Genomic DNA, 26,000 nt, shown 5'->3' with positions numbered 1-26,000 from the left:
ACATGCTTTCTCCGAAAGTAATAATGAATTTGAATTGAATAACCTAGATTTCATTGTGATTGAAGGATATTTGTATTTCAAAAATCATCATGCAATCTATTCTGACCATCATTCTCTAAAGACATTCAGAATTTCAGACTGAAAATTTTCTCAGTTTCCAAGAACTGCATCAAATCTATGTTCAAGAATCACTAAAAGTTCCTCATTATTTGTAACAAATATTATCAAAATGTATCAATAGCTTATTAAAAATTAAATTTTATTTTAAACGGTGTGGTTTTCAAGCTAACAAGGAAATTAGGAGAATATAGGAAAGTATAGGAAATAATATATATTTTAAAAGGAATAATAACACTGACTTTCCAATTTCATTGTAAACAGAGTAGGTAAATGATGCAGGAAAAAAGATGCTTACATTTTCCTTAAGTCTTCCCAGGGTTTATTTAACTAGATAATTTTTTCTCACATTTTTAAAAAACACATCTAACATTTTTCAGATACTATTAGTTTATTTACTTTCTCTTCAAAGCATAGTTCTTTTTCATCCATGTATGAAGAATTTCAATCTTGAGTTCTAGGATTTCCACCCCTGACTGCCTATTTGTAAGCTCCTCTCACATTCACCCAGTACCTTCCCTTGCAGGGCTTTTTATGTACTGCACTTCATAACACAGCTTGCACGTACAGCCCCTGCCCTAATTGTGTTTCAGGCCCTTTAAAGACCCATTTGTTTGATGATGTAGGCTTCTGTTTCTTAACTTTTTTGTGATTTTTTTCCCTTTCATTTCTTCTTCTTTGTCACTGGACTGTAGGTACCAGAGGTCATCTTAGAAATGCAAAAGAAGATGCTTTGCATGTTGAGAGTGCAAATAAAAGAAATCCTAGTTATATGTATTCATGAAGATACACATGAATAGAATGTGTAATGTTTTGAAGATGCTGAAGCTTCTCATTTTAGAGCAAACTATGCTTTTATCAGATATTCTAGTACCCTGTACAAGTGAGAAATTTAGTAATAGAAGAATAGTATTTTCAAGACAAGATATAACTGTGCCGAAACATCCAGTGCTCTTGGAGCCTCCTGATCAGCATGACAGGAAAAGAAATGAGGGTTTGACTAAATGAGCAGGAAATCAAGCATCCCAAGTTATTGATAGCGTAATTAAAAATATCAAATCTCTCAGATTCCTTTTGTGCAAGACTTGTTTAGGATTGATGGTTGCTATGCTGTTTGGCCTTAGCCATTTTCCTTTCTATTTAAGACTTAAGGAATATCTTTAGCATTTGCACACAGCTGCCCTGATCCTTAACTCATCATTGCTTTGGCAAGTAAATTCTTGAAGTCATCTTCAAGTTTTAGCTTTGCTTTTGCAACAGTTTGCCAATTAAATTCTCCAAGGTAGCCATGCAGGTAGTGATGGTAGATAGCTGCTTAGCTTTCATTTGTCTAATGTAATTTTGTTTCAGAGCTAAGCCACTATTTCAAAGACATGAAGTTTTCTCTGTGAAGTGCTGTGTTTTGTTTTACAGCAGTTATGCTGATTTGAAGCTTGACATTTTAGCAATAGATTGAAAAGACTGCAGTGCTGCCATCTATTACTTATGTTTAGCAACATGTCAACCTTTCCGTATTCTTTGATTATTGTAAGTAATTGGTGACAAAGTAAATGAAATTGCTGAAAATCTTTCCCCTTCAAATATGAACTGTCACTGCTGAAATCAAGATTATTTTTTTACTTTTGATACAGCATTGTATGAAAATTACCGCAGGTTGGTTTTTACCTGGTTTGGTTCTTCTTGCAAACCTTTTTTCTTCTTTGGATGTTCAACAAATTATTTTATAACATTCTGATTATGTAGCTCTTAGATTATCCATCAGAACTGGACATACAATTTCTCATGTTAAATATAGTTTGTTGAAGTTATGACTGGTGACTGAATCAAATGCAACAAATTATATGCATGCTATGTGACTTCTTTTTTTTCCTTTTATATTCAGAAAGGCTAAAGAGCAGTTTGTCTTTACAACTCTCAGATCTTGCGCTCCTGTTTTCACCATTAGTCTCTATACTTTCATCAGCTGCACAGTCATTGAAGTAAGAAAGCTTACAGCTGAAGAGCAATAATGTTTTTTTAAGAACTTTATTCAATTTAACTCCATAAACACAGCCAACAAATGAACAGATTTATTTCAGATCTGAAATAACCTTAATTTATCAAGGGAATGTGAAAATATGTTGAAGTACTCTCAGGTGATTTCTTAATGAAGATCTTCCCTACTTGCAAAGCATGGTTCTTGTCTAACTAGTGACATTGAAATGTGTTATTAAAAAGCAAATCTGATTCCAGATAAAAAATCCTATTTCCAAAAGTTCTATGGAAGTGGTGCAGTGTAATAATATGTAAATCAAGTTCGATTTAAGTTTTGGACACTGCATCCAATTCTGTCAGATCACAATATTTGTGGCTGGCTGACATTTTATATGAAACAGGACAATTATAAACTCTTTTTATGTAAATGCAATAGCTTTATTCTTTCTGAGTATGTAATACAAAATTTGTACATAAAGGATAATTGATATGAAAGGCTCTATACACTAATACAAAACTGAAACAATGGTGAATCAGCTAACTATCACCTGTGGTAATGTTTTTGAAAACTTTCTGTTTTTCTTGTCTTAAATCCCTAGGATTTCTTGTCCAGTAAATTTTATTTTATTTTTTTGTCCAGTGATCTCACAGTTATACTATGTCCTGCTCAACACAAATAATGCTTTAAATTGACTAAAGTGTTGGGTATCACATGATATAGTTCAGTTGAGCAACTGGCATAATGTAAATTATGGTTCTGATTTGTTTTTAAAAAGAAGAATTTGAGAGGCAGGATTCTGATAAGCAGTTTTAAATCTTAATCTCTTTAACTTTTTTTTTACTGTTACAGAAGTTTTCATAATGAGGTTGCATTGCTGAGAACTCAGTATTGCTCCTGAAATTTCTGCTTTGAAATCAGTGTTATATTAGCAGAAATAATTAACCTCTTATGAGACGATTGTTTTCTTGGATGAAAAAAGGCGATTTATGTAGTATTTTTAGTCTAGAAAACAACCTTTTTATTATTACGTAGGTAATAGATTTTTGCATTTATAATAAAGCAATATGTACGACATTTCTGATAATTACTTGCTTTTGATTTTTCTTTTAGCTCGTCTCACCCAAATTGCTTCTGCAAATATGTACCATTACCTCCCAGTCACTAAGAGACTATCTCAGGAGACATAACACCTTTTTTCAAGTTCATTAACTGCTCTCATGATCTTCACCTGAAATGCTTGACTGATCAAATCTCATTTTCCTAAAGCCTATAACTTACATCTGTATACTCATCTTTTACAGTGATCTCCTGCATCATTAGCGCTCCTTCAAATGCTGATGGGAAAGTGACTTCTACCTTCAAGATAATGCTTTCTACCACAGGAGTAGTTCATTCTGTTAAAAGCCATAGTGGCCACTTTTGAAACAGAACATAAATCTTATTCCACTTTATTTCAGTTATGTGCTCTGGATACTGTCATTGTACACTGCTGACAGATATATAAATGGTACACCTGGCCAATAAATGCAATCCTAAAAAAGTCTGAAATACCACACACTAAAAAATGTCAGCAGACTGGATAGCTTTATCTTTTCATCACTTACTTTTATCTTACTCTGTGTGCATACATATATTTTGAATATATGTATTTATTTCTTTGTTGGCCTAGCTAACAAACATTAAGTTTTAATTATTCAAGCAATGACTTTAATTTAAGGCTAAGGAAGATTGTTTTCAAGTTCAAAGACATTTTTCATCCTATTCACATTCTACATGTTTAATATATATTTTCTCAGCCTTCTGCTCTCCAGATGGGGGGGGGGGGGAAAGCACAAAACCTGTGCTGCAAATCTCCATGATTACATTGACGGTGTCACAGAGCAAATGCAACAAATTTACAAAATGAAAAAACATAAGAAAACCTAGCACATGATGTACACCTTTTCCTGGAGAAATGTTTCCCAAGTTACTAACTCTTGGTATTTCTGCTGAAATGCAGAAGATTCTAAAGAGTAGAAAATGCCTCTAAGTAGGTTACTGCTATTGTGCTTACTCAATGTTTGTTCTGTCCTATGAGGAAAGAAGACTTTTAAAATAGGTCATACATTGCTGTTTGGCTATTTCACTGTAAAGGTGATCTGTGAATTAGAGGATATCATGGCCTGTTCTGTGAGAATGATTACTGTCAATTAACTGAACAGATGCTAAGCCTAACTACTTTATGAGAAATTATTACCATTTTAAAAGTTTTGAATATGATGGGTTGCTAGCAGCACATTTTTATGCAGTTAACTTCCTTTTTTTCTATTCCACTTGTAAATGTTCCACTGAATGTGAATTACAAATTAGAATTGATTCATGCATTTGTAAGAGAAAAATGAATTTCTAACATTATAAATAATATAATTTTACAAATCTATAACATATCAATTTGTTTATATATACTTAAAGAAAGAACATAGCATTTTTATAATAGGAAAACTAAAAAATATGCACATTTTTATTCTCAAAATATGAATTGCCAGAAATATTAAACAGGTCTCTAATCTTACAAATGAAGTTACAGTGCTATTAGACAGATTTGTTACTACATCTAACCTACAGCTCAAATGAAAAAGTTACACGGTTATTTATGTATGAAACATTCAATCTAAAGTTATTATCCACAGTTTAAGACTTCTCAGATGTAGCACATGCAAATATAAATACAACTACTTATCAGAAGTTGTGAGAGGCCAGCGAGGAGAGGGAGGTGATTGTCCCCCTCTACTCTGACATTGTGAGGTTTCATCTGGAGTGCTGCATCCAGGCTTGGTGATGTCAGTACAAGAGGGAGGTGGAGCTTTTGGAGCGGATCCAGAGGAGGGCATCAAGGATGATCAAAGGGCTGAAGCATCTCTCCTATGGAGAAAGTTTGAGGGACATGGACTTGTTAAGCTTGGAGGAGGCTCTGGGGAGACCTTGTTGTGGCCCTCCAGTTCTTGAGACGAGATTATAAGAAGGACGGAGAACAACTATTTACGCAGTCAGAAAGTGATAGGACAAGGGGGAATGGTTTTAAACTAAAAGAGAGAAGAGCTATGTTAGATAGTAAGATTTTTTTATTATTATTTTTTATTTTTTTTACACTCTGAGAGTGGTGTGGCACTGGCACAGGCTGTCCAGAGAGGCTGTAGATGCCCCATCCCTGGAGATGTTCAAGGCCAGGTTGGGAACATAGCCTGGTCTAGTGGTTGGTGACCCTGTTCCATGGTAGTGGTTGGAACTAGATGATCTTTATGATATTTTCCAACCCAAGCAATTCTAGAATTCCTCGATTCAAAAGGCAGTGTCTAGGAATAGCTACAGCTCAAAATACCTAGCAAATACACAGCTCAGGAAAAAAAAAAAAAGGGGGGTGGGGGAGGGGGAGGGTGGGAATCAGACTTTGACAGTTATATATAGAAGAAATGAGAAAGGAATAGCAAGGAAACTGAAAGGTTTTTCAACCACTACATGGTGAGAATACAAAAATTTTTGGGAAGTAAAATGTGTCAAATGGAAAAATATGAGAAAATAAGACTGAGGAGGGGAGAATGAAGTCATACAGATAAATGCACTTCTTATTAATTTCTACAGAAGGATCTTTCTGACCTTTCTATGAAACTTTCTTCTGAAAACTTTCTGATCTGCAGATTGAAGGTATATGGGAATCGGACTATTTCTTCACTGTTTACACAAATAATATAATAAAATCTTATTGTGTGATTAGCTTTAGGAATAATATTTCTTGCAATTAATGAATAATGATAAATAACACAGTAACACAGGAAACCAATACTCATTAAAATAAGCAAACAACTAAGAATGAAAAATCATTATAGAACTGTTCGCTGTATTACAATTATATCATGTATTTTGCTGTCTGAAGTAAATATCTCTGTGTTATTTTAAAGATTTTAGTGAAATCTATAGTATGGTTTCAATACGACAAAACAAAATGAAAAATCATACTGATTGATATGCTCAGAACGTAACTTGTAAAAATAGTGCTTTTTCAAGAGAACAGATTGAAAACATTGTTCAGATGTATGGACTTAAAAGCCACTGATGATTAATTCTGATTAAAACCCCTAAGAAGTCACAGCAATACATGACAATTGAATTTCACAGATGGAAAATTAATAGTAATACTGTTAGAAGATGTAAAATTGTGAATTTAATCATACATCAAATAAAAGTAATTTCAAATGTCAAAAATTGATATTGTAACCTCCAAGCATATCTCATATATTACAATGTGTTACAGAAGTCAAGAGATAAAATATTTTAAACAAATACTGTTTTTAAAAATAATGCTTTCACACAAGGAAAACTGAGGGTGATAAAAATTTTTACAATACCCAAAAATGAGGAAAAAATAAATGGACTGTAAATCTCATTTATGGGAGTTGAATTCCCTGATGAGTTAGTGAATATATCTGAAATTAATTCTTTTTTCATTTTTTTTTTAAGACAGCAAATAAAATAACATCTAAGCATTTTCAAAAGTGAAATAGCTGCTTTTCTAATATAGGCATATTCTATATATAGACAGAGAGATATAGATATATAGATACATAGATATATAGAATATATTTTCTAATACAGGCATATTCCTTCATATTCCTGCTATGAATTAAAAATATTTTATAGCTTTTGGAATGTTAATGCAAATTTCTGAAAATATTCAGAAACTGTTTTATGCACAGTGAGTTGAATTCATTTTCCAATTTTATTTATATAAGAGAATATAGTTAATATAGTATTCTGAGTTAATGGTAACTAATGGATGAACTTTTTGCATTTTTGGCTCTGATTAAACAAATTTATTTCTATCATTCTTATGAGGAGATGAATGATATATCCTCTGGTATCATTTTAGAACTTCTGACATAGTTCTCAGCTTGAGCAACTCATTTTATAACTTTCTCTCTACGAAGTATCTCCTTGATACTTGTGACAGATGGTAGTGATTTCATTTGTTTGCTTACATTTTGCTGTGTTTTACATAACATGTTAAAATAAGTGTGGCTGAGCAGCAGAGAAGAACAAAATATGTTCCCCATCATATCCTTATGAAAAAGGATGTCTGTATGGAATTGTGAGCTTCACCTGACTGTAGGTGAATATAAGATTTTGAGGAAGCTGTTGCAACGCAGGTTTTGAGTACGAATCCCAGTAAGCATGGTTAGTCAAGCATGAATAGAGCCAGGAGTTCTGGAAGAAAAAAAACAACAAGCATGTTTCAGAAACTCTAGGAGAGACAGGAATTTTCTTCTCAGGTTCCAGAGAACAGAGCAGTTTTGGGTTTTTTTTTTTTTAATCTGAAAGATCTTCAAAAATTGCTGAACCACAGGAAAGGTTGTATCTACACAAAACAGGTATTAGATTTTATAAACAATACTTTTTCTCCTTATCATGTCTGGTTTATAAATATCTTCCTCTAATAATCCTAGAAATCTAAAATAATTGTATCTTTTTAGAAAGGTGATTTTACTTTAAAGCTGTAGCAGATTTGGGGTCAGTAGCCATCAATCAGTTCCTAAGTATAGAAGTTTGAGAGAGACTTCAGTAAATTTTTTCTTTGTCAGATGTTCTAAGGGTTTTGTTTTGTTTTGTTTCTGATCTCTGCTGAGTTTTGCCAAGGCCTACTGGGAGAAATGAAGTGCTCTCAGCACGAAGCATTGAACCAGTTTCTGTTTTGCTCTGCCAATTACAGTCTGCATGCTTCTTGAGAGCTGAAATCTACTCTGGCAGATGAAACTCTTCCATGAATGATTGGGAGAACAGCACAGTTATGTGAAAGATTACTTTTCTGAGATCATGATGAGGATTTGAGTAATATATAAACCTTTTTTTCCATCTAAAATCTAACATTAGAACAGTGGTATTCTAATAAAAGAAAATCAAAACTCAGATGCCAACGCAAATTAATTTTGATGCATCAGTGACCTTTTTCCTCTGAGCCAAGAAGTGTTTCTGCTTTGATTTCTAAAACAGGTATGTGATTGAATAAAATCACCAACTAAATAAAAGCAGCCTGAGGACCAAAACAGATATTTGTAGGCTATTAAAGTTATCATAGCCTCTTTAGAGGTTCATAAGACACTTTCTGTCCTGCAATGTGATTCTGCAATTGAAACAAGTGACAAGATATCTGCCTTCTCACAATTAAAGCATTTGAATTCAGGAATTAATCCTAAGGCATTTGTTAACAAAAACTAATATTGTGATCATTTTTTTCCCGAGGAGAGTCTGGAGAATACTTTTTTTTCTTTTTCTATATACAGGTTTTTTATTTGAATAAGTTAAAGTCTGTTTTTGAGTATTGTTGGTAGAGTCTTGATTACTTGAGTGTTCATTTTAGCTCAGCTTTTAGGAAAACTGCACGTTTATTTCTAATGCTATACTTTCCAGCTCTTCACATCTTTTTGACATTGTTATGAAAATGCTAAGTCATGGCCTGAACCAGTGATTGAGCACCTGGTGGGAAGACAGGGCCAATCCAGGGGAGCTCAGCTGCAAGCAGTGCATCTGAATAACTGGAAGGGGTGGAGCCAGCATCCAGCCCTTTCCAGATCTCATTTAGGTATTGGCAGTGGAGGTGAGGATGTCTCTTGCTGGAGATCCCTGCCAACCTGTGGCCTGCCTAGGGTAAGCAGTTCTTTCCTTCATTTCTGCAGCTGCTGCATTTGGGCTCATTCTCATTTGCTGTATTCAAAGAATTTGCCGTACTGCTATTATTGCGGTATATTCCATCCCATTATAGCATTACAGGCATCAACGCTGAAATTCTCTTATTCTCTCGTTCAAAATTTAGATTAAAATTCTATTCATCTCAGCTAGTGGAAAGACTGGCATTGAAAAATGCTTTAATTTCCTGTGCTGTGTGTGGAAAAAGATTTCCCCCGTGCACCTGCTGCAGTTTATCCCAGACAAAACTTAGAAGAGTTTTGATAGTAACTTGTATGTAAATGGTTGTTTGATATTCTAAATGTTGACAGTGATGACCTAAGATAATTTCATCAGCAACCCAATTGTTTGTTTGCTTCAAATTAAATAAGATGAAAATTGTGAGCTTTCTCTTTTTGCATTCGTATGGAGGCTCCATATTCTTTATTCTGTGAGTTTGTGCAAGAATTATGATGAGGGCAACTGAAACCTCAATAAGTGGTACAATAACTTTGTAGATGGTACTATCTTTTGTGTTTTTTTTTTTAGTTATTATTTCGAAATTGAGTCTAACAAATTAAGGGAAGTTTAAACTAATTTATGTTCCAGCCAGTGTAGATGAGAATATACCAGGAGATGCAATGGGATGGTGGTTTAGTTCACGTTGTCCTCATTGTAAATTAATAATCCACAAAAATCTTCTGAAAAATAAGTTGCTTTTCCTTGGTACCTAGGTATGCTGTTGTACCTTTTGTATTAAATATATTAATTATTAACATTTTAAATAGATTGTCTTAATGCTAACATCAAATTTGTCACATCTATTAGGAAAATTAAAGAAAAAAAAACTGTGAGAAACATACGTTTTTAATACTCCTTGTGTACTCCTTGCATTTATGCACTTATGCAATGTGATAAGAATGAGGTTTCATCACTATGTGAACTTAAATATTTATCTGTAATTAGGTATTGTGCATGCTGTTAGTATACATTTGGCAGATATGGGATGTTTACAAGGGAAATGCATTTCCCAAATGCGAATTAATAATGTCTAGGATCAAGTGAAACACATAATTACAAACTGATAATTATAATTGAAACCCTTTAATGCTGTGAATCATAGAAATGAAATTATTGTCATCATTTCATTATTTACGTGTCTGGTTTATTTTATTTTATTTTTTATTTTTTTGCTTTTATATAAAACCTGTATTTTAAAATCCTAGTAAAATAGTAATATATTCTGGGTATTTATTCTGGTTCATTTATTTTGGCAAATTAAATAATTTCATGAAGTGGATGTAGATACTGTGCTTTGTCTTGTGTTTTCTAGCTCCTTGAAATGTAATAATCAAATTCAGCACTGAAGGCCTGAAATTTACGAACTGAACATTGACAAAGGCTATTTTCTAGTCCTGAGGTTTGATGGGATGGTCTGACCTATCAAAACTATCACTCTTTCTCAGCCTTCAGAATGTCTGTCTGCTCTCTGACTGCCTATTGGGAATGATCCACGGCCAGAGATCTCATAAACTGTGCCTCTAAACTCACTGATCAAGTCAGTTTGGTAAAAATGAGTTGATAATAGTCACAACAGTTCCAAGAAACAGCCTAACAGCTGAACATTGTGGAAGAACAATGTCTTGTTCTTAGTACTAGACTTGGTAATATATATATAAATAATTTACTCATTTCTTTCTTTATTGTTAATATAATTAGGCAGAGAAGTAGATATTTGTGGTCTAAATACTATTCTTTATGCATCTTGCCTTCAGATTTGCTTTAATTTTGAAAATGTTTAGTGGTATGGATGTAGGCATTGTATCTGAATTCTCAGTAATACCATACTACTAAATTTTGAAACATATATGGTTACAAAATAATACTGTTTCATTCTTATTGGTAATGATTCCGCTCATTTTTTTCTTTTATTGGAATAAGGGAAAATATGCATTCCAGTATATGACTTAAATAAATGCGGGGGGAAAAAAAAAGTAAAATCATAGTCCATTGATTTTTCCTGAATGCTTCAAAATGATTCAAAAGAGAATTGAACCTTCCTTTATCATCCAACCTTACTCCATCTTTCTATCTCCTTTGCTGTTCATTTTTTACTTAAGTAGAACATCCAGGAGTCTTCAGTAATCTTGCTCCTTTTTATTCTCAACTACAGTTACAATAAACTGAAATAGTCAAGCAATCCTTGACTAATATAGTTTCTTAAGAATGAAGAATTTAGGCTAATACCTTTAACCGAGTTGTAGAGATCAATTCACAGTACCTAAATTAGCTGGGCTTAGCAAAAACGAATTTTCTTTTTAAACCTTCAGCTAATTTCAGGCAGATTAATCTACGTGATGGATTTAATTCATTTTGCTCTAATTGGGGAACAATTCTATTGAATACAGCAGGGTGGAACTCCTTGAATAGTTTAAGAAATTAGTTCTATTTTAATTCACAGTTAAGTCTACATTTCCAAGCAATGCAGAAAATAGAAAAATTGAAAGTGAAGCAGTGAAGCTACTTGATACAGCTACCTGACATCCATAACAGTTTCTTTTCTGATGTGTTATTGCCGGCTTTCCCTATACATACAGACTGATGACTGCTATTGGCTGCAGAACACAGGTTAGTTATTGCAATGTTTCTTTCAGGTTTATTTCATTTGAAGGTCACTTGTTCTGAAACCGCTGCATTATGTGACCCAAAGCGCACTAAAAAGGTATAGTTTGGAGTGGAATTCAGAAGTAAGAATACTATAGGAACTAAAAACAAACAAACAGAAAAAGAGAAAAAAGAAATATTCTCAGACTATTGAAAACATGAAAATAAGGTGGTAATCAGTTTAAAATGGATTTGTGTATCTCAGTTACTGGTACGGTACAGATTGATTTGATCTGTTTATATTCTTTATGTTCTTAAGGCAGTTACATATTGAAATTGATAAAGATACACAAGAATAACTTTCTATAGAATATAACTCAATTTTAGCTAATGTGCAGTTGATCCTAATTTAGTATGAATTGTCTTAATGACTACATAATGTATAAACAGAAGAAAAAATAAGAGCAATATTTAAAATAATAATAATAAAAAAAGCTTAACACACATCAGGAATGGTTTCGGTATAAAACAGGCTTCACAAGAAACATATATGAAGTTTTAAATAGAGAATGGGTTCACCAGGGCCAAGTGCTAGGTCCTTTGGCCTTGACAGCCCCAAGCAATGCTGCAGGCTTGAGACAGAGTAGCTGGAAGGCTGTGTGGAGGTAAAGGACCTAGGGCTGTTGGTCAGTGCTCAGCAGTACATGAATCAGCAGTGTGTTCAGGTGGTCAGTGGAATCCTGGCTTGCATCAGAAACAGTGCTGCCAGCAGGAGCAGAGAGGGTGATCATCTTCCTGTACTCAGCTCTTACGAGGCTGCAGCTTGAGTACTGTTCTCTGTTTTGGGCCCCTCACTACAAGAAATCACTGGTGACTACAGCAGAGTGTATTCACTCTGTTCAGCAGAGTGGCGTCAGTGGTTCTAGAGGGAATGTCATTCTCAGTGACTTGTGAAGTTCTCTTTGAGTTTGACTGAGATATCTTTTGAATATGTATTTTCCTTCTCTAGTTTGTACTGTGATCACAGTTTTCAGTAAATGTGATTGTGACTCATGCCACCACAGCAACAACACAAGGACACACATCCTGGGACACGGTGATGTCTTCAGAAGATATAAGAAAAGGTGCTGTGTCAATCCTAAAGGCAGAGAACACTTGTTCCTCCTAGAGAATCATGATCTGCATAGACCTTCTATTCCAGCATGGTCCTCCAAAGGTTTAAGCAAAGAAAAATATTTTTTTTACTAAAAAAAAGAAGCAACTGTTTAATTATAAGTTTTGCAATAGAGAAAATGCAGGATAATCAGGATAGAACATATATAGGGGTTATGAACAATTCTTTCGTGTTACACTATGTAGGTCCCTGAATTCAGTCATCTCAGTGAACTTCTGGCTTCCCTCAAATTCTGTGTGCTTCAGTCCTTAGAAAGTACTGTCATCACCCTGGAGGCCTGTGACTTCTCTTTAAGCATTGCAAGCACCCAGCTACCTAGTGTGCCTGCCTTGCCAATCAGTCCTGAATTTTCTCCTCTGAACATGAAAACTTTCCTTCATCCTTCTATCACCTCCTTCTATCTTCTCTGAGAAGATAAGCTGAATTCACAGGAGGCCACTTTTCAACTCTACTCCAGAAAACTGCAATACCACTGAACAAAAAATAACTCAAGTTTCCCTGTTCATTAAGAGTGAGCATAGTAGGACACTCAACTGAGAGGAAGGAGTAATGCTTTGACTCTTCCTACAAATGATGCTGTTAAATACATCAATTTCTTCTTAGCCTGAAGGAAGGATATCTTAAAAGGCAAAGTCCCAATCCTGAATTTCTAGAGTGATTTTATAGTGTTCCTTTTATGAGGAATCCTCAGAGGACTCTGATAATTCTTTTGAGTCCTGACTTTGCATTACATGAGTCATATTGACGCTTCTCTAATATTTGACGTGGAAGTATATCTCACAGCAAGAGGATATGTATAAAAATAAGTTATTCTATTTAATTCTTGAGTTCTTGTAACACTGGGTATTTTGTGGATCAGACTCACTGTTGCTGTCCATTTATCTACTTTTTCTATTAACACTCCAACTGCTGACAAATTCTGTGTACCAGATAACCAAACTCTTTCACAGTGAGCAGAAAACTAAAATGTAATTTAGTTTTTCTAACTTATCTCTTCAAACGCTCCTGTTGTACAGAGAATGTCTGCTCGATATAAATGGAGGCTGCTATGCTTTCTGTTACTACAGTGTTCTTAGTGATTTATTGTTCATTTCAATACTGTTATTTGCTTATTGAATTTTTCATCTCTCTGGTGTTTTTTATATGAATCTATGCTTTCACACTCAATATACCAGAGCCTGTGATGTTTTTGTTTCGTTTATTTTTAGGGAATTGAAGATTGTGAGGTGTGCACCTTGATTTCCTTTCCTCTTCAGCCTTATCAACTCCTTTTATCTATTTGTCTGTTTTCAAGTCCTCATTAGTGGCAGGGTTTTTTTTTCCTCCCTCTAATACAGTGTCCTTAGATAATGTTGGCTTTCTCTATGAGGATTTAATCCTGCTGACTTCTTTTAAGGCTCTTTCTACTAATTTAACTGTAAAAGTAGTTTCTTTTTTGGAATCTGGGAACTACTATGGAGGTTTTTAATTTTGTTGCTTCTACAATCATTTTGAATCTAAGAAAAGAAAGGCCTCTGTTAGAGTGCCATTCTTAAATTCTGAATAAAGAAGTAAAATGTAACAAATCATGGCAAGGCTTGCTTTGCATTTAGTAGATTCTCTAACCTAATGTTCCAAGAAACAGGCACTGATTCTATGTAGATATTTAACTGTTAATCTTGAAATATGCTGTGTTGAGCTGTTTGCCCAATTTACAAGGTAACTGTAATCTCCTGTTATTGTTGAGCTTTCTTTCAGCCTTTGTGACCTCAGCAAGTGACAGTGAGGATCACAGTCAGGGGAAGTATTGCAATCCCAGGTAGAGAAGTACAAGCAAAGAACGCAGGAAAAAATAATGGTGCTTTCTATCTAGGCTATTTGGAAATGACGTATTTTCTCTAGCATGTATTTTGGCTCTTTGTCTCATTGGACTTTATTTTTGGTAGGTGCTTGGTCTTTATATTGGTATGCAAGCATGTTAGGTGCATAAAACTGCAAGAGAAGTAAACAGGAGTAAGAGGCATGGGGAAGGCTGTAGGACTGTGGAGGAATCATGTCATGAATGAGCCTGTACCCATCATGGCTGGTTTCTGATGTTCTGCATCTGATGTACACAATGAAGGGAAAAACTGCCACTAAGCTAGAGGAGCTTACAGCCCAGCTCAAGTGTATGTACATCTGGATCCATAGACAATGGGAACTGGAGACATGTGAATGGAGGCCCACCATACCACTGTGGTACATATACCACCAAGGAGCTGCAGCCATAGGCAACCCACACCAGGATAGGGAACTGAGCATCAAGAATCCTTTAAATACAAGGAGCAGAAAAAAAAAAAAGTGATGCAAAACACCGTAGCTTCTTACTTACTTTGCTCTGGAGGATTTTGGACAGTAACGGTGCAATCTGCAGATAAAGCTGAGATGGGTAAGAGTAAAACATCTATTCATGTGTTTGTTTATGTGGTTGTTATTATCAAAATATAAATCAGTGAACACAAGTCAAGTAAAAGTCCCTGACTGAGGGCTGTTTTGCCTGCAGTTATGCTTCATGGATTCTTAAGCAAAGGTTATGAATTAGGAAGCCTTACAACTCCGATGTTGGTTGCATTGTGACTACTTCTGTTGATAGCTGTGGTTTATCTGAAATTAGAAATAATGATTCTGTATTTTGAGGTGCAGTCTAGGATGTTCAGTGTTCTAGAAAATTATGTTAACAAGTTAAATGATTCATCCACCACTTTGTTTTAAATGGTGCAAATAGGGAAATGACCATTTACAAACAGTGAAGATTGGCACTATCATTTTCTAAGGATTTTTAATTTTGTGGTAAGTATAAAGGCATAAAGGGTAACTTGCTATGTAATAGACACAGCACATATATTTGTAAAATGCACAGGATAGAAACCGTATTGTGCAAGTGCTTTAACTTGAGGCATTTTTTCTATTATTTGTAGTTTAATTCATGCTTAAAAAAGATGTTTTCAAACATGCATTGGAAATAAAGCAAGCGTGGTATCACTGTCCCATGAAGCAGCAAGTCTTTCAAGGGTAAGAAGATGATAATGGGTGTGACAGTGAGCTCAAAGTACCATCACACATCTGACAGCTCTGGAACCCTGAGCCAACAGTTCTGTGGTTCCCACACGCAGCACACTGAGAGAGAAGTCTCCGCATCAACTCAGGAAATTGAATATTTGAGTTAGGGCCTGGATAAATGGTATACAGTGCCAACTACTTTTCCAGCTCCAGCATCAATGATGAGAGCCTGAGGTTAAATGCAGATCCTGAGTGAGGCAGGAGGCCTCCAGGAAGGTCCCCTACAGCTCTCCCAGCTCTCTTCATACCATCTTAATCCAAGGTCGTAGCCCTTTGCTGCCAGAGCCAACCACGAGTGACAGGCAGACCAGGAAGGATGTATGCAAGATGCAAGGAGGGGGCAAGAAGTGCATTCCTGGCCCAAGCAAAGGGTCATGATTTTCATAAAAATTTTCTGATGTATTTCCTTCTTTGGCTAGCTCTTTTTTTTTTTTTTTTTTTTTTTAGATTCTTTAGTCATATAACTTGTATGGGTTTTTCTGCAATCTTACTTAAAATACATTTTGTTTTTGTCATTAATATTTAATAACTCATTAATAAAATAAAATCATAATATTTAAGATACTGCACTGGAATGCAAATGACGTAGACTTTGCTTTTTTTGCTTTTAAATGACTTCCCTGGGGTCTTGCACAAACCTTGCTGTTTCACTTTTCCATTGCTATAAAAAGATTATGCTTTCTTTCACCCAGTCTTATGTAACTTTTCCTTTGCGAGGTTTTGAAGTATCTTACTGTGTGTCAACATGTGCAAGTCTTGGGTTTTTCTTTGTCCTTATAAATTACATGGAAGCATGTGGAATTATAAGAAGTATTTATTCTTGCCTGATCTAGACATAAAATCTGACAGTTATAATTGCTTTCAAATTTTATCTCATGGAACGAATTTATCTCATGACTTATGGTATCAGCATTTTGTGGATATTGCATTTTTTTGTTGACTTTCTACATAATCTACATCAGTATTGATGCTATTTCATGCTTAGGTCTTAACTTTTAATACTCTTTACTATATATATTTTTTTTTCCTCATGATTTTATTGCTAACTCAAACAAATAATCTTTATTCACTCTTGGTTTTCATTTTCCATATTTTGCATCTTGCAAAATATTCTTGCCATTGCTTTATATTCTTGCAAAATATTCTTGCATTCTTGCCATTGCTTTACAGTATGTATTTGCTTATTTAAAATTGCTTATTTAAAATTGCTTATTTAAACTTGGTTATTCTAGTACTCTTACAGCAATATCTTTCAGTTGAATGAAGACTGGTAATGAATGTTGTAAAGACCAAATATAAACTTTTTTAATGCTACTGATTATTTACTTAGAAAAAGTTCAGAAGTTTTTTCCCATACAAGTACTCTGAAGAGGTACTCTTTATCAGTAAAAAAGAAGCCTGTATTTGATATCAGAACTATGCAGAATTACAGAGATGAAAGGAGAACTGTGTGGGCAAGAATTCTTCCATGTTAGTCATTCAATTGCTCTCTTTTCAAAATGTCTAAAAAGAAAGATAACCTTTTATAAACATTAATTTTAGTAACCCCTGAGAATATCTCATTACAAAAAAAGATGCGTAAAGACAGGTTGCAGAATGCAGAATTTCTTAATACTCAGTAATATAAAGCATAGACTTTTATATCTGATGATAGTGACGGACGCAATAGCAGCTATAACAGATATAATAGTTCAACTTGCTAGATGAGAAGAAAAAATGCTAAATGATCAAAACTGTACATTTGCTAGAACATTATTTAATGGTATTGCTGAACATCATGTGACACTCAAGATGATGAAATAGTCTCAATATAGGTAATGCTTGTTATTCAAGGATATCGATTCTGCAAAATTGTCTTTTTTTCTAATCACTTTTTTCCCCTACAGGGAATTAGCTCCCAGGTGTGGAAATAGTGAGGAATTAGGAATTATCTTACCTGCCTGGCTGTGAAGTAGGTGGTTAGAGTGTGTCTTATCTGAAGGCAGAATTGGAATTTGATAATTAAACGAAAATAAAACAGTTTTGAGAAGGTGAGCAAAATGCAGCTTGTACCCCTTTTGAGTTTAGCATTCTAAGCCTCAGGTCTTGCACTGTTACTAGTTGCTAGTTAATAAATCACAACCTTATGATTTCATCTAAGACTTTAACAACTCTGGTCATTGCTTCACAAAGGCCATTGGGCCAAACTCTCATGCATGATTTCCTAAGGAGGTCCAATTCTGTTGGAGGTTGGCTCAAACAATGAAGATCACTTTGAAGCAAAAGGAGAGGGCAAGCAAGAAGGCAAAGGCAAAATCAAGTTGCTGACTAGTTGGGAAGAGAAGTCACTCCAGTGCAGTAAATGCTTGCCATGTGTTTTTACCATAGTTAATACACACTTTCATCAGACTGCCTATAGATTGTTTCTGCATGCACTACAGTTGTGAATATAGGACTGACTGGATGTTGCTTTCTTTCATCAGATGGAGGTGCTATATACTGTTAAGCTTTGTACATAAATAATATTGCATCCTTCAATGGGTTTGCCCAAAAGAAAGAAAAACTGAGGAATGTCAGAAAAAGAATTCTGATTGTTTTCTTACATGTCAACCCTACTTTGCTGAGTCTTCCCTGTGTTCCCCTTTTTTTTTTTTTTTTTTTTTTTTTTTTTTTTTTTTTTTAATTTTTAGCAAACCTTTATCAGTCTACTACATTTAGCATGAAAACAGTGCTTTTCTCTGTTTGAATTCCTAGGCAACCAAAGAGAATACAGAAACAGCTTAGGAAAAGGTGATCTAAATCCATCTTCAGTAATAAAGCACATGTGAATGAAGACTCCCACGTGCTAGTTGAAACAATGACTTCAAAATCAACAGTTCACATCATAGTGTGCTTTCTTCAGCTCTGCATTGTGAAGGGGCAGACCATATGTGAGAGGCAAATAATTGCTGAATGGCGAGTGGAACCAGCACACGTTGTAATGGAGTGGACACTAAGGAAAAATATATGCACAGACTTTTACTCAGAATGCTGGAATGTGAATAAAAACTCTACTAGGGAAGACAAATATCTCAGTGTCCCTCAGATATGCCCTGTACAGCTTCAATTGGGCGATAGTCTCTTCATCTCTTCTGATCCATCATTTCAGTCCTATGGTATGAATTTGGTAAATGTCTCCAAGGAAGACTTTATTATTTGCCCCAAAAGTGGCTTTCTTCAAGAACAGCAGATTTTTGTTTGCCAGATAAGAGGACTGCACCAAGTTGACCCTACCTGGCTTAGTGTTGGAACTCATTACTTTGTAGAACTACATAAGAGAGGCCCACATCTGTGCAACATGGGCCTTCGTCTGAACATAACTGTGAAGCAGCAGGTTTGTCAAGAGACTCCAAATTCACCATTGTGCTCTAAGCACGGAAGATGTTTAAGCCATGTTTGGGAAAAACAGTATAGTTGCCATTGTTTCTCAGAGTACTCTGGAAAATTCTGCCAGAAGTTTAATGTGTGCTCCATTAAACCTTGCCATAACAATGCCTCTTGTACCGAGAAATCAGAAGGCACCAGACATTCATATGAGTGCACTTGTCCTCCAGAGTTTTCAGGTATTTTTTTCCATCTATGAATAAGTGTTATTGTCTTCTAAAGAGTATGAATATATATAAAATGAGCATGTCATTAACAATGTTTCCATACATTTTGATTGTCCATTGCCCCTACTGTATATGCACAGTGCCTTTTACTGTTAGTCTCTCATAGGAAACTAGGCAGTCATTCAAAGATTTGTACTTGCTTACATTCTTGTGTTCATTGTAGAGGGAGAATTAAAATATCATCTTCATGCTTCTTTCCCACTTAAGAATGTCACAGAATTAACAGATTTTTTTTTTTTAATATGTTTGCTCAACAACAACAAAATTTCTTACACAAAATAACAGAAATTCCTGGGAGTCAGCCCACAACAGCTACTTAAACAAAATTCTGAAAATTTAAAAATCAAGGTTTTCGATAAAAATAATTCGTTTAATTAGGAGGAAAAAAAAAAAAAAAGCCAATATTTACATGTTTTCCATAATTTTTACATTTCATGTTCCTTTCCAAAGAAGTTTTCTCAACATGCTTGTTTTACTAATTGTTGCTATCATCATATTAAATATTTCATATAATAATAATAATAATAATAAATCACTCAATTTTATGTATGTAAAGCTACAGTATTTATGTTGTACATCTAGGCGAGAACATATTTGTTTGCTATCAGAGTACAGAATGATTATATATATTCTTACCCAGTCATAGTCTTGATTTCATGGAAAAACAAAAGGGGATGATGTAAACAGTGGATGTATTTTTCCTGCATTCAGAATAATGCAGCTCAGGAAACCAGAAAGTACCAGAATTAGTCATTCCTATCAAAAGAAGGATTGTTGCAACTCTGTCCGTACTTGTGGAGCAGAATTCTAGCAAATGTTCCCTCAGTGGCTGCAATTCTGTTGAGTCTTTCAATTGTGATGCTATGTTAGGAATCACATTTGATGAGTCAGGAATGAGTAGGTTCACACAAAAAATTTAAAGATTATGTTAAAATAAAGTTTGATGTAATTTATTTTTACTTGCTTTTTAAATGGCGTAATAGCTCAGTTACCAATGCATTTGCAAATAGATTATGCAAGTGTGAATATATCAGTGTTATGAGAAAAATATTTTTTTTTTACAATTTAGAACTTTAAAAAGCAGCAGAAAACTAATGGCAGAAATCACTGATGCAGTATGTTTCCCATTTCTTTTGAGATTTCTGGGGGCTGCATAAAATGCTCTGAAAATAATAATGCCTAAAAACCCTGCTACTTCTATTATTGAGACTGGTTGGAATATTCATAGGTAATTAAAACTAATCATGTTTAATGCAGTCATTAAGCAATGCTCAAAATATTCTGCTAGCCTATATGGGGCAGTGTTGGCTAATGCCATCACTTTGTACTGACAGTACTGGTCCAATAAATAAACTTGTACGAGAACAAGAACTAGGAAATTAAACCATCAAATTGTGGGGACGTAAAAGCATTTCCCATAACAAAAAGTGTATTAGAAAGTGGGATAATTGCCGAATCATAAATAATGTTATAGAAACAATACAAGTAGAAAGCATATTCGTGTTTTCTTATGCCCATATGCTGTAATAGCATAAACAATTGATAATTGAAATGGTAATTCTCAGAAAGATGCATAATAAGAAAAACTTAGTCAAAAATTGGATTGCACATGAAAGCAGCTTTATTTTTCATATTACTTTTTATGCTGGAAGAAACTGTAGGCTATATTCGTGTCAAAAACAAAAAATAATTCTCTATTAATTGCATTTCTGGATTTTATGTTACACGTGAATTTCTAACCATGTGGTAGATGGAGTAGATAACATTAGTTCATATTAACGTAACTAAACAGTTTTGTACCGTTCTTTAAAACTCTAGTAATTTTCTTGAAATATAGTGATCAATATTAGTACTAATATCTATCTATCCATCTAATATATTATTTAACTTATATATTTGAAATACTGAGGAAAAAATTAATTAAATTCAATGTTCTTATTACTCCTTTTAAATAGGTAAAAATTGTACAGAAATCGTTGGACAATGCCAACCACATACATGTTTCAATGGTAACTGCAGCAATGTAACTCCAAACACCTTTCTTTGTGAATGTGACAAGGGCTTTACAGGTAAGACAAAACATTTTTTTTTCTTGGGCTATAATAATAGTGTAAACCTTTTCTTTATTGAAATGGCCGATTTAGGTTGTTGTTGTACAGTTTTACATTTCCTCACGTTTTTAAAAGGTCTTGTATCATAAAGAAATCAGACTTCTCTGTGACTATTTTAAAGGACCCTTGTACTAAAGTGAAACTGTTTAAATAACAGAAGATGCTGCTACTTACTTTGCATCCATGAGGACTTTCCTCTTTTCGGCAATATGACAAGAAAAGGTTCATAATCCTCATAATCTTCCAGAATCAATTCACTGGTTGTCAACTAAAGTTTTGCAAGAATTCAGAATCAGTTCTTGTTGGATGATTTAGGATATTCACAACACCTATATTCATAAATTCAGTATCCTTTTAATAGATGTGCTAGAAAAATAATTCTCCTCATAAGACTTGTGCTCCAGACCCTTTCCCAGCTTTATTTCCCTTCTCTGGACATGCTCCAGGGCCTCAATGTTTTTCTTGTATGAGGGGACCAAAACTGAACGCAGTACTTGAAAAGCGGCATCATCAGTACTAAGAACAGGGGGATGATTACTTCCCTGCTTCTGCTGGCATCATTGCTTCTGGTACGTAAGGATGCCACTGGCCTTCTTGGCCACCTGGGCACATTGCTGTCTCATGTTCAGTAGAGCGTCAACCAATACCCCAAGGTCTGGTTCCACTGCACAGTCTTGCAGTCACTCTGCTGCAAGCCTGTTGCATTGCCTGGGGTTGCTGTGACCAAAGTGCAGGACCTGGCACTTGATTTTGTTGAATTTCATCAACTTCACGCCCACTGTCCTCAGTCCATCTATCCAGCCTGCCCACATTCCTTTGTGAGTCCTTCCTTCCCCAGGCAGATCAATGCTTCCTGCCAACTTAGTGTCATCCTTCCTTCACTATATAGGGCATCACAGTCAGACTCATTCTGCGAAAACTGAAAGTCCTTTTTTTGAAAGAAGAAAAATCTTTCAGTGAAGTTTTTTCCCATGCATGATCTATATCTATATAAAATACCCACTTTTGTCCTTTTCACTCCCAAAGCATTTCTTTTGAAATCTTTGAATCTCTACAGTTTTCATCTACTGAGGTTGAGTTGAGGTGGCAAGGAAAATTCTTAAATATAGAAACCTGAACCCACAGTGACATGAAAATAGTTTAGAGCACTCTACTCTTGAGAGGGTGGCATGCAACTACAGTCTTCTAGGTTTCTGGTAAGAATTGAGAAGAAAGGGAAGAAAAGAAATTGTGATTTTTGAATTATCTGTCTCTATCTATCTGTTCTCTATCAAGTTTAAATGAAATTGAGTATTTTTTTCTTCCTTCTAAGCAAAATAAGTACCATGGGAGGAGAAGGCAGGCCTTCAGGAATTGAGGAAGTTGTGATTCTCTTTATTCTCTAGCAAGTAACAGAACAAGAAAATGAGTTGTGCCTGAGAAGGTTTAGGCTGGATATAGGGAAGAATTTCTTCATGGACATGGTAGTCAAACATTAGAACAGGATGCTCAGGGAAGTAGTGCAGTCGCTAGCCAAATAAGCATGTAAAAGATGCATGGAAGTAGCACTAAGTGTCATGTTTTAGTGATGGGACTCCAGTAGGTCAGCTTGGTGGTTGTATTTGATGATCTTGGAGATCTTTTCCAACTTAGATGATTCTATTCTGTGAAATTACCTCATTTTTTCCTGTTGTAATATGAATTACTTCAGTTTTAACTATTGGAAGTATGCAATACATTGGAATACCTTACAGCAGAACTGATCCACAAATATAAAACATAGTATTGCAATTATTTTCTGACAAAATATGCTTGTTTTAAGTTTACATTTCTTTCTGTGCTAGCGTGTGTTAGGGCAATTTCAAGAATGGTTATCTGAAGAATTATAAAGATGTAAAAAGACATTTTTCTGTTGTTATTCCACTGTAACTGTATTGTTTTCTCAGTCAAGATGTGTTGTTTAATTACGAATTGTTTATTGAGAATGCTCTTCTAAGTAGTAGATTAAAACCTTTCATCTGTTTTAGTGATTGAACTCATGCACAGAAAACATGAACATAAAATGATGCTTAAGATCTTATAAACCTTAACAAGCAAAATACTACTGGCAGTAACGGCATGATCTGAAAGAAAATGCAAAATTTCTTGTCAGTGAAAATTGAAGTACGTAAATGTACGTGTTCTTGAAAGTGAGATTCAATCGTAGATTGATCAGAAAGGAGGACAGTGTTTTGTTGTTCTGTGCTTGTTTTATATCACTTTTGGTAGTTTTTCGTGTGGATGTTGTTAAAATCAGTGCCTTCTGTTTGGACCATCTTGGTAGCTGGCCAAATTAATGTCTTCTGTGTACATGTGCATCCATCACTGGTATACCTGTTCATCTTTGCCACTGGTTGAACGTGCAAATGGGAAAGTAGCAGCTTTCATGGGATACTAGCATTCTGACAGATTTTGTGATCCTTATCTGAAGATGCACTGAAAATTAATGTGTCTAATTCACAAGCTGAAGGAAATACCAGTATCTTAGCTATTTGTAATGGTAACGCTTAGGATGTTTACTGTGAACAGTGGTGGATTGAGAGCAGTATTTTTCCACTTGAATATATTTTGTTAAATCCAGGAAACTTTTTACTCTTTAGGTGGGAAAAGGGGAGACTTTATCATGAGAAGTGATTAAAATACAGTTCTCTATTGAATATGAGATTGTTGCGTTTTTTCACATATTTCTATAATATAAATCCTCATTTCCTCTCTTCCCCAGAGACCCTGTTAGCCTCTTTACAGTCTATGACTAGTTCCCTCCTCACCTGTCAAACAGCAGATATTGTCCAAATTAATACCCAAAACCTTATTAATAATATTCCATATACATTATACAAGAGAAAAAACATGAAGCTATTCTTCCAAGTACCTGTTTTTCACTATGCACAGCTTTCTTTTTTTTTTCTCGGGAAATTCTTTACTCGGAGAGGTGAGGTACTGGAACAGGCTGCCCAGAGAGGTTGTGGATGCCCCATCCTTGGAGGTGTTCAAGGCCAGGTTGGATGGGGCCCTGGGCAGCCTGGTTTAGCATTAAACGTGGAGTTTGTGGCCCTGTATGTGGCAGGGGAGTTGGAGATTCATGATCCTTGAGGTCCCTTCCAACCCTGGCCATTCTGTGGTTCTACTGTTCCACTTCATCCCAAGATCAATACATGAATCTTCCTCATGGGGGTAAGACTCCCAGCATTCTGGTAAGTCATCAGCATTCTGAGAACTTGTAGGGAGAAGTATAATGTCCATGGTGGAAGATTCTCTCCCATTAGTCAAGAGACCATCTCAGGCTTCTTTTACATACTTTCATATTTTCAGATGGAGCCTTGCGGCACTTCAGCACCTCAAACACAAATGATTTGTTTGTAAGGCACTGGGATGGGGTGGAGCCAGCCTGACGAGATACTTGCTGTACAGAATTTGGTTTAAAGTGTTTTCAGTGAATAGAGATGACAACAACAGGGATGCAGGAAAGTGAAGGGAAGTGGGCAATTGGAGATCGAGTCTTTTCAGGCTTAGATTATGAGGATGATGATCCTTGATACTAAAATAATCTCAAAAAAATATTATTTTTTATATACTAGAACTTATATAAATATTTTATAACCTTCTAGCCTATAACCTAAGTAAAAACCTTATAACTACTTGGTGTCACTGTAGTGGAGAAAGTACAGCCAAGGCTTCTGGCCATTTTTATGGATGACACCAAAATGGCCATAGGTTTAATAGTGCTGTGGAAGAAAATGAATGCTGTGGTTTATTGTTGTTGGTTTTTTTTGTTTGTTTGTTTTGTTTTTGTTTTTTTTTTTTTACATGAAGTTATGATTTTTTTAATCACATAATTTCATGTATATGAAATACATGCAGTACCATGAGATCTGTAACAGCACGTCCAGACTAAGAATTTGAAATTCTCACCTATCTCAAGTCTCATAAACACTTATTCCTTATAATAAAATGCTTTCTATACAGTAACTCAAATTGATTTGTTTTCTTTGCCCCTTTTACAGTTTCATTTACAACTTTAATCCTTTTTTTTTTTTTTTTGCAAAATTTAAACTAGAAATTTCAAAGTTTAGAGATTAACACTTTCTCAGCATTCTTTGCTATATTTAATATAATTATTAAAATATAATTCTATTTAAAATACAGTTTGTGCTTTAAATACAGCTACAAAGTAGACATTTTGCTCCACTACACATTCAACATGTTCCTAAAACAGTTCCTGTCTTCTCTGATCTGATGGTTGAGACTCAACTATTTTCCAGATGACGTTCCTATTGCTTGCCAGAGATGTTATATGTCAGTCACATGTGACTCAGACATGAAATTGAATTGCCTAAACTTGTGTCTAAACGTGGTACAGATAATCAGCCTTACCTAATAATAAAAATACTTAACAAAGCCTTATTGGAGCGACTCCAAACAGTGAGTTAATTTATCTGATTTAGTGACTCCAAACAATGAGTTAATTTATCTGATTTAGCAGAATTTTTCTTAAATGTTCTCTTCATGCATGATTCTGCTGAACACTTCTAATAATCTAATTTTCAAAATTTCTTATGAGTTTTGATAAACCCTTCTGCACATTACCATGCTTTTCCTTT

The 26,000-nt window shown here is 34.8% G+C and overlaps 1 protein-coding gene and 1 long non-coding RNA gene across 3 annotated transcripts; one reads left to right on the top strand and one right to left on the bottom strand.

Annotated features, from left to right (window-relative positions):
* Nucleotides 1-247: 247 nt before the first annotated feature.
* LOC128089475 (uncharacterized) lies at nt 248-17,717 on the bottom strand. The gene is made up of 3 exons (XR_008210524.1): nt 17,578-17,717; nt 14,914-14,961; nt 248-4,993 (listed from the first exon to the last, which is right to left on the bottom strand). It is a non-coding gene; the product is annotated as an uncharacterized LOC128089475 (long non-coding RNA).
* On the top strand, nt 8,625-24,006 carry LOC128089450 (protein eyes shut homolog). Of its 2 annotated transcripts, XM_052700918.1 has the most exons (5): nt 8,625-8,767; nt 11,339-11,413; nt 18,375-19,222; nt 21,226-21,339; nt 23,388-24,006. In XM_052700918.1, the coding sequence occupies exons 3-5, from the start codon at nt 18,478-18,480 to the stop codon at nt 23,441-23,443; spliced, it is 915 nt and encodes a 304-aa protein (XP_052556878.1). In that variant the 5' UTR covers nt 8,625-8,767; nt 11,339-11,413; nt 18,375-18,477; the 3' UTR covers nt 23,444-24,006. The 2 variants fall into 2 exon arrangements, with proteins under 2 accessions (XP_052556878.1, XP_052556876.1); XM_052700916.1 differs by lacking the exon at nt 11,339-11,413.
* The last annotated feature ends 1,994 nt before the right edge of the window (nt 24,007-26,000 follow it).

Source organism: Tympanuchus pallidicinctus, unplaced genomic scaffold (genome assembly GCF_026119805.1).
Source record: "Tympanuchus pallidicinctus isolate F22 unplaced genomic scaffold, pur_lepc_1.0 scaffold1, whole genome shotgun sequence".
NCBI lineage: Eukaryota > Metazoa > Chordata > Aves > Galliformes > Phasianidae > Tympanuchus > Tympanuchus pallidicinctus.
The sequence above is the reverse complement of the archived record's forward strand: the minus strand, read 5'-3'. Positions and strand labels throughout refer to the sequence as shown.

Bases quoted from the DNA above. Each gene is read 5' to 3' on its own strand.
- LOC128089450 (XM_052700916.1), top strand. From the start codon at position 18,478: ATGACTTCAAAATCAACAGTTCACATCATAGTGTGCTTTCTTCAGCTC. The intron at 19,223-21,225 runs GTATTTTTTTCC...CCTTTTAAATAG, and splicing joins TTGTCCTCCAGAGTTTTCAG to GTAAAAATTGTACAGAAATC. The intron at 21,340-23,387 runs GTAAGACAAAAC...CATCTGTTTTAG, and splicing joins ATGTGACAAGGGCTTTACAG to TGATTGAACTCATGCACAGA.